This window comes from Scyliorhinus canicula, chromosome 4 (assembly GCF_902713615.1).
Source record: "Scyliorhinus canicula chromosome 4, sScyCan1.1, whole genome shotgun sequence".
Classification (NCBI taxonomy): Eukaryota; Metazoa; Chordata; class Chondrichthyes; order Carcharhiniformes; family Scyliorhinidae; genus Scyliorhinus; species Scyliorhinus canicula.
In genome coordinates, this window is record NC_052149.1 from 190,047,884 (window position 1) to 190,057,217 (window position 9,334).

Sequence of the window (9,334 nt, forward strand, 5' to 3'; positions counted from 1 at the left end):
GCCTCACAGCGCCAGGTTCAGTTCCAGCCTTGGGTGACTGTGTGAAGTTTGCACTTTCTCCCCGTGTCCAGGTGGGTTTCCTCCGGGTGATCCAGTTCCCCCCACAGACCACAGATATGCAGGTTAGGTGGATTGTCCATTCTAAATTGCCCCTTAAAGGTTAGGTGGGGTTACTGGGTTATGGGGATTGGTTTAGGGCATGGGCCTAGGTAGGTACACTTTCCAAGGGTCGATGCCGACTCGATGGGCCGAATGACCTCCTTCTGAACTGTAGAGATTATATGATTCTATGGTTCTTTTCATTTGGGAGCAGGAAATAAGGGAATTCATCCTCCATCTTATACCACCAAATATAAAGTTTAAACATTTCCATTAACCCTTAAAAGTATTAGAATTTGGCAATAACACTATGATTTAAAAATATTGTTGAACATGTACATGTTGCAGAATCGCTTCATGAATATCTATTTGAACACAAAAGACAAAAGCATAAACTGTTTTGATAGAAGTGAAAATAAATATTATTGTGAGTAGCAACAACTTAAATAGTGAAGTGTAACAGTCACAGAATTTTATTTCATTCATTCTGTTTAATATGTTAGTTATGATTTACATGTTCCATTCTTTCTAGAAAACTCTTCTCTGCAAACATCACTCACGTCCTCCAAAGGAAAGTCTTTAATCCAATGGCTCTCGCGTCCAGATCCAGCATACCCTATTCAGAAAGTTTCAACAAGTAAATCACATTATAACTCTGATCCTGGCTTTAAATGCATGCTGTTTCTCACGTGGATTTTGCCCTTCCTTGTGTCCTTTTCTCTTCATAGTGCATTTCTCTGATTAGCAACTGCATTATGATTCTAATACTTCTACTGGGCCCTGGTGCACAGCCTGCCTCTTCTCCAGAGCTTGTGCAGCACTAGCGATGGAAGTCCACATGAGTGACTTCACACTTCGATGGAGGAATTCTACAGTACGTTGCAGGCCTCTCAATGGGAGCTGTCTCCGGCTTGCTTACTGTTTGATTTGTTTGATAACAGGCTCTAATGAAACACAGCCTCAGTTTGACAGAAACTGAGAAATTTATTGTGAATGTGATCACATCACAATAACATCTTCTTGTGCTATTATTTCCTCCTCTCTAAATCTCCTATACTTTTTTAGAATTTCTAGAATAGTTTGTGCTATGACCTAAATTAATAGTAGTTGCAGTAACTTCCTTTCCTTCTCTCATGCGTTGCTGTCCGAGATAGATTTCTATTGCTTGACATTGTGCTGTTGCATTTCACTGTGCAGAATGGGGATTAATGGATCGTGGTCTATTTATAGATAGCAGGTGCATGGTTCCATTTTCATCTGTGGCATGTTTGATAATTGAGTTATTGTGCATGAGTGAGCATCTGCTTGTGTTAATTGGCTAATGTCATCAGTCACATATATTTGACTGGGCTAATTACGATACAGTACCTCATAAAATTTCTTTTGTTTAGAAAAATGCCTTATTTAAGGAGGAATGTAATAGTTTTTGTTACTACTACAGGCAACGAGAAATAAAACAGGAAGCAGCCCATGTACTGAGCCCTTCCCCAGTACACTGCAATGATAATCACTGCCATGTCTCGCTGTTGATGCAGACAATTACCAGTGCCAGGGATAATTTTTAAAAATTGAAAATCAAAAATGCAACATTTTAGGTATCATGGTTTGGAATTAAATGCTGAAAAATAAAACTACTGAAAACATGGTCATATAAACAATTCAATTATTTAGTTTGGGAGGGAAAAGTGAAAAGCACTTTGACCATGTCATTGTCATGTGATCACATAACCAGCTTTTGTTGTGAGTATTTCAGTGGAAGTTTTAGGATGTGATAAATCTGACAAACATGGAGAACTGATGAGCCACAACTATTGCACTGAAAGTGTTATATGTGACATAATTGGTGTTTGTACCGATGTGCTCCATTGTAAATTCTGTTACCATAAAGTCACAAAGATTTAACTAGATTAACCATGCTCAATGGCTACAGACAGTGCAATATTGTACTCAGTAATGTGCACTACATCTGTAAGCACTTTGGTTTATCAGGGATAATTTATTGATATTTAGTAAACATTTAATATAACTGTGAGGATGTACCATTTCAGTTTCCATCATTCAATTCTCGATTTTTTTTTGTAAGATTGGTGACCGTGTTACCAGGTAACTGTGATCTTGTACATTCAGATGCATTTTCTTACCAATGGAGATCTGGGGACTTGTGTTCCTCCAGTTTGTCATTAGTTTCTGCAAATAAATGAAAACCTATGTCAAGAAATAAAACATTGTCTATTTTTCAATTTTTTTGTTACCAAAGGAAAATATCAGACAGTCACCAGGAAATTCCTGTATCTTTACCCTTATTTCTTCTGTTTTTGACTTTCTATGTTGAACGACTCACACTTTATGCAATTATTCTAACCTTGAATACGAAACATTCAATGGGACTTACTAAACATATGTCCCAGTGGTACCATATACAGAACTAATTTTTGGGCATTGCAAAAAAAGATCCTAACACAAATATTCTGGATTTTAAAGGCATTTTTCTAAGCAAATGGCTTTTATGTTCGGTTTGGCCTCTGAGGAAACAAAATATTTGAGAATAAAGACTGCAATTTCACTTTGTACAAACTAGGAAGAATGTGTATAAAAAGCGAGAGAGAAAAATCCATTCAACTGACTGAAGCAGTTTAAGAAGCTGTAAGCAAGGGATGCAGCGAGTTCCACTTTATCTTGAGTGAAGATCTCTAGTGAATTCAGTGTTTCAAAAACAATGTATTTTTGCAAACTGTAAATGATAAAACTACTTATTTGGTAAAAAATACAAGCACAACCAACAAACCAGCTCAGATATCTGATTACAAAACCTTAACTAGCATTTAAACATTTATAATAGGGATAGCCAGAAAAGCATTTCATTCACTTTATTTTTTAATGTAACTTATTTATCTGGCTATTAAAATACATAACTCTTTAGAAATTCAATAAACCAACTAAATCTACGAGTAGCTGTTGCACGAATCAGCTGCAAAATAAAAACCTGTTAAATGATGGCATGATATCCTTCACCAGTCTAATTTTCTTTTCACCTTAATATCTTCGCAGAAGCAATTTGTCATGGGGACAAGTCAATCTTCTGCCGTATGGAAGTACTTTCCCGGTATTGCTCTATTCCTGGCTACAACAAGCTCTGTTGCAAGTACTGCAATTCAGTGTCTCAACAGTTTGCAAACAAGACCAATAACTCTGAATCCTTGAAGCATGTTAAACCAACCACACTACCTGAGACCACAAAGAAGCCAAGGGTTGTTACCTCTCAGCAAGTGAATGGAACAAATGACAGCGCCGAGAAAAATGCAGTTGGGCAGACGCACAAGACAGAAAATGGTAACAGTAAAAAACCACAACGTGAAATTATAAGTCCAAGACGGCCAAATATAGTAAGTAACCACAGACTCCAGTTTCTGCTCGACCAGAAGAGAAAAGAAATGCTGAACAATTCTTTGGACAAAAAAGTTTCACCTGTAAAGGACAACCGTTTACCTCATGCAGAGATATGAGTATAGATCATCTGTCAACGGAGAACCAAAGAAAAATGTTATCGAGTGCTTCACTCACGATATGACCGAAACGGGACTGGAAATGAGCGGCAGAATTTATTTTAGCGGTGTTAACACAGTTATAATGCAAACACTTCTAACTTTAGTAATCTACCTTATAAAAAGTCAGCATGAAGCATTTGTCTCACAGCTTTGCCTGGCTTCCCTCAGACGCAGACAGACACAGATACGCATCTTAATAGTGAGTGGTCTGGTTTTACCAGCCATGGATTCCTTCTGCTGGCTTCCTCTTTGTGGCTCAATGCTGCACTATAATGCACTTAACATAGTATTTTCACCAGCATTACTTCTTTATAAATTGCAGTAAATTGCCTGGAAGAATGGTGCTGAACATTCCCATTATACCAATGTACTGTATTAGTGGCACATAAGATTCATTCCTCTTGGGACCATATTGTACCTAACGGGGACATAGTCTCCTCAGGTTCTCGTTTAGCTCCTGACTGTGAGATTATGTTTAAAAAAAAGGTTATTTGTGGTGTTCTTTACAGATAAACATTACCAGCATGTTATGCAGGTTTTGCTTTAGATGCTGTATTCTTAGAGTTTCTTAAATGTTGAAATTTACGGTGCTGGTTTCCTCGAGACATTCCTCAGATGAAGTTGTAGATTAAGTAAAATCTACAAAAAAGTATTTCTTACGTTTACACATGGATAGAACCACAAAATAATTAATTTGCACTATTTTCTACAAAATAACATTATTACAAACCTTTTGTTTTTGATTCCAAAGACTATTCCTATGATCTTTAAGGGACTAAAGGAATTCCTGTAGCAACCTATAGCATCTAATGTGAAAGATGGTGTCTGGAAGGTATACCCATTGTGATTGTCCTAATTAATGTGTTTATGTATAATGTTAAAACTTCAAATTTGAAACTGCCCAGAAACATCTTCACTGGCAGATTTACACTTTCTGCCATCACATTTGGCTTGACAAGGTAACCACTTATGTTATTTTAACCTTTTGAAAGGAGCCTAAACATCAGTGTTTTAACATGTTTAATCTCATTACAGTATTCTTTTGGCATCTTTTATGAATTACAGTGAAAGCTTCTCATGGCTGTGCTCAAGAATAATTTTCTTGTGCGTTTAGGTCACCAAGTTAGTCATACTTTCCATAATGTAATAGTCATTTGTCCTAGTCATCTGAATTATGTTTCCCCTTCATTTGAGTTCAGGGCAACAGATTTCATCCAAAAATAGTAATTATAGTATAAAGAAGAAAATCATGTAATCAAAGACTCCTCATTCCTGTGCTAAACATAATTATATGAATGACAATGTTACTTGTAGGTCTCTGGAATTGTGGTCATTTGGGACTACATTTAACAATAATTCTTGCAAAAATAAATGCAATAGCAGAAATAAAAATGGTGACCACAGGTCAGTCAACATCTGAAAAGAGAAAGCTAAGCTGATGACCCAAACTTCCCAGGAACATTGCCTGCTGCCATCGGGAAATCATATGCGCCTGGTCAGGGATTTTATGATAAGGTTATGGTGGCCAGGAACCTCAGAAAATGTGGACCAGTGATTTGGATACGCCAGGACATGAGTCCTGCTTGAAACATAAACCTGTATCTGTCTTTCGGATACTGATTGATTTGTGCATTTACACAGCTATGGTAGACATGTGCCAGACGCAGTCTGAAGTGATTTTCTGTAGTTTCAAACCGACATGAATTTCAGAATACCTCATCGTAACAAAGATTCCTGGCAATTCAATGCCATATTACAGATGCCATCTAACACTGAAAGCAATCCCTCATCATTCGCTCGCTAAAATTCATTGGTCTAATAAAGCAGTGTGAGCACAGTAAGAAGTCTTACAACACCAGGTTAAAGTCCAACAGGTTTGTTTCAAACACGAGCTTTCGGAGCACGGCTCCTTCTTCAGGTGAAGAAGGAGCCGTGCTCCGAAAGCTCGTGTTTGAAACAAACCTGTTGGACTTTAACCTGGTGTTGTAAGACTTCTTACTGTGCTCACCCCAGTCCAACGCCGGCATCTCCGCATCATAAAGCAGTGTTATCAGTTTAGCAAAGTACTCATTCTGACTAGTTTATAGATTACATATTTTGAGATATTTGTCTTTAACCCTCGGTTAGGGTTTGTTCTTCCCAATTGTGAAGGGGTGTGACAAAATTTGTGCTTCACTTTATTCAAACAGTTATTTTATTGCATATCGAATGCTGACATTCTACTTTGAAATGTAAAAGTGGTTCATGAGTTGAGATCCAATGCTTTAATCTTACTTCATGGCATATGTTATTTTCCTTCATGAAGTAGTTGCTCTACTGACTGGCCTTATTCCTGTATGTATGGATAACATCACCTACACCAATTACACTTGCAATTATTACAGCAGCTCTCTTTTGTACATTATTTGTATATAAGAGTTAGAACCTTTATTTTTAATATTTATTAAACTTGGAACATTTGTGGCATTTTGCTCCTTTTGTCTCGGAACTGTAACTGATTTATGAATGTTCCTACCCAATGTTACAGTGCTGGTAATATTATGGCAATTTATCTGGTATTTCATTACAGACAGATCCTCATGCGTCATAATTTGTCGGGATTGAAGAGCATGCAGCAAATGGTGTGTGACCCACGTAAATTGTGCAGGTCAGTACTAGAAATAATAGTTCCTATGAAATAAATGGAGTTGGTTTGCTAGAGGATTTTCAGCATAAATCACGCTATTTATCCACTTTGAACAGTGAGATGAGGACAGGTCATCAGAAAAATCAACAACTAACCAAACAACACTAGGCGGTTGAGTGAATAGGGTGTAATCTCCTGTGATCGGTGGGGTGAATTTTCATAGCTGTGTGGAGGAAAGATCAGAGCCGGCAAAATAGCATTGCTCCATGGCTGCCAGCTTTCAGCCGTGGTCGAGTGGCCATTGTGTGAGCCGAGGCCACTGAGAATTTAACGCGCAGGTATCGGGGTAATTGGGGGGTATTGTGTATTCAGAATGTTTTTAATGTTACCTCACAAGCAGCCTTGTAGCTGAATAAGAGAACTTTAAGACAATGATTGTGTGACATCATCAGAGATGACGGACGGGACTTAACAGGAAAAAAAAGAGTCCCGGTTTGGGTGCATTTAGCATGGTGTTTTCCAGCACCTGCAGCACCCAGAACGACCCGGCTATTAAATTAGACTTGTTTTCAGGCCTCGGCGAGGAAAGCCCCAACGTGGCCGCACTTATCTTTGTTTCCTGGAGATCGAGCCACCACTCTGAAATGCTGACCCGATCTCTTGACTCCCCAGGCCCTCCCCAAAACATCAACTTACCTGTTAGGGCGTCCTCGAGCCCCCCCCTCACTCCACCCCATAAGGGCACTTCACCCCAGGTCCGATCCCTGGCACAGGCAACCTGGCACTGGAGCACCTTGGCACTGCCAGGCTGACATCCTGGCAATGCGCCTGACATCCTGCCAGTGCAAAAGCAGTGGTGCCAAGGTACTGCTTTACCCAGAACCCAACAACCTGGGAACCTCCAATCGCCTGGGAGACCCTCCCAAGTGCCATTACACCTGGTAAACGTTTGTGGAAACCAGTACTAAATCGCGTCCCAGCAAGATCTCCCAGTCACGGGCGTTTGATCCCGAGCCTTGGGATACTCCAGTGCAGACGTGTTTAAGTGAAGCTAACTGGTCATTTAAATATGCAAATCTGGACCCACCCAGTGAGGGCAATATCCAGATCATGATGTCTCACGAGACCTCATTGATCTCGCAAGGCAACCCGAACATATTAAATCTCAGGCGATTTAGTGGCTTCGACACGTCACTGGTTTGGGTGCGACGAGGCTGTACCTCATCAGCTGTTTGCGTGGGCAAACAGGCAGTCTAACATCACAACCTCCGGTGTTAACATCTTCTAAATCAGTCATTTTCAAACTCAGGATTGCGACCCACCGGTGGGTCGGGAGCGGTTAGGTTTGGGAGGGGTGTCAGGAGGGTCACGGACCAATCGATTGTGCCATTCCCGATCGCAGAAAGAAATGCCCAACGTCCGTGACTGACTTTTTAAAATGCCACCCATGACTTGCTTTCAAAAATGCCAGCTGCCCTGCGCATATGCACCTCCCTCAGCCAGATCTAGCAGAGCGTAGGCCCAGAGCTCAGCCGGCCAGTCCGCCTCCTCCTGACATAGGTGCCCTGTTCCAGGACCAGAGTTTTTTTAAGTCAATGGAGTCTTCCCACCAGAAGCGGCGGCAGCGAGCAGGTCAAGGGCTCTGTATACTGACGTCACGTGCTCTCGGTGGGAAATCACGGAGGAAAGATTCCTCCACTTTGCCAGCAAGCAAGCAATTGAACTGTGTGAATAACTGAAGAGGGGTCATTTTGTAATAAAGAAAGAGAGGGCTGGAGAAACAGACAGGCCAGGATCTCACAATTGAATCTGCTGGAGAGAGCTTAACAGGAGAGTCCACATCAGGACAAAGCAGTGCTGGTGTGAGTGTATCCAGAGCTCCAGGGCCTCTGGTGAACAAACAATTAGAGAGACACACAAAATCGTGAACAAAGCAGGAAAAAGATGATTTCTTGAGGTATGGCTTTGTTAATTGTGCCAATGCAAATCGGGATGCGAAGTCCATGGGCAGGATTCTCTGCTGGCGGGATGCTCTGTTTTACCAGCAGCCTGGGGGTTTCCCGCTGGCATGGAGCTGCCCGACAAAGGGAAACCCCATTGACCGGCCGGCGGGGTGAAACAGAAATGTGGCTCGATGGGGCGGGGCATCCCGCCCTTTGTGTGTTGTATGCAGGGAAGTACTGGCAACTGAAACCTTCAACTTCAAAGGCAGTTGAAGACTAAGCATGGCAAGTTCAAGGACAAGCCTCTTGGTTTTTTTCAAAGGATGCAGTGAAAACTTAAATTGTGAGCTGAAGTCATTAGCAGAAATGTAACATTGTGTGACAAAGAAAGTGAGATCATGAGGACCAAGCAGGCTCACCTATGACATTAAAGGTAAGCAATAATGGTGTGTCGACAAGTCAGCCGGCGTGGGTCACAAAGGTCGTTATGGGTACCAAAGGTCAGCCAGTTGGTAAAAGTGCGTCCCGTGAAAAAAGTTTGAAAAACACGGTTCTAAATAAAGTTCTACATTTTGGTTGGACCTCCAAGGCCTGTTTACTCGATTATGAGTCCACCACAGAAAAACTGGGGATGAGGTAGACAAACACCATTTGTAGGCCCCCAAAGAAATAATAAATAATTGAAATTGTCACCACGTGAAAGCTGGCGATGGGGGAGCCAAACAGAGGTTTCAGCCACCAGAGGAATCCAAAAATCACCCAACCATCCAAAGGATATGTTGTGTCAATCACTTTAGGGTAACACGGACTGCAACTGAATGCAGTTGTACATGAAAGTATACTCCAAACTTTGTGTCTGATCCTTATCGACCACCTGAAAGGTGAAGGTGGGGACGACGGCGCCTTGACAGGCGGGATTGCTGCCAGATTGGTGGCCTCGTGGTGCGAGGTGTCCGGAGGAGGCATAACAACAAATGGAAAAGTAGGATCTGGTGGTGGGCAGGCAATTTTGCGCAGTGCCCTTCTGTTGCGCCTGACAACGGAGCCATCAGCCATATGAACTACAAACAATCTGGGAGCAGCCTGTCGAACAACAACAGTTGGAGCTGACCAGCCCCCAT

General features: G+C 41.3%; 1 protein-coding gene and 1 long non-coding RNA gene across 2 annotated transcripts in view; one reads left to right on the forward strand and one right to left on the reverse strand.

The window, feature by feature from the left end:
* Positions 1-4,190, forward strand: part of LOC119965245 (A disintegrin and metalloproteinase with thrombospondin motifs 2-like) — a 274,960-nt gene extending 270,770 nt beyond the window's left edge. Inside the window, exons 21-22 of the mRNA XM_038795731.1 lie at positions 632-736; positions 3,148-4,190. Of these exons, the coding sequence (XP_038651659.1) occupies positions 632-736; positions 3,148-3,602 (560 nt within the window). The 3' untranslated portion in view covers positions 3,603-4,190. The remainder of the gene's footprint in view (positions 1-631; positions 737-3,147) is intronic.
* Positions 636-6,559, reverse strand: LOC119965246. The gene is made up of 3 exons (XR_005460477.1): positions 6,426-6,559; positions 2,241-2,286; positions 636-715 (listed from the first exon to the last, which is right to left on the reverse strand). It is a non-coding gene; the product is annotated as an uncharacterized LOC119965246 (long non-coding RNA).
* Between the last annotated feature and the right edge of the window lie 2,775 nt (positions 6,560-9,334).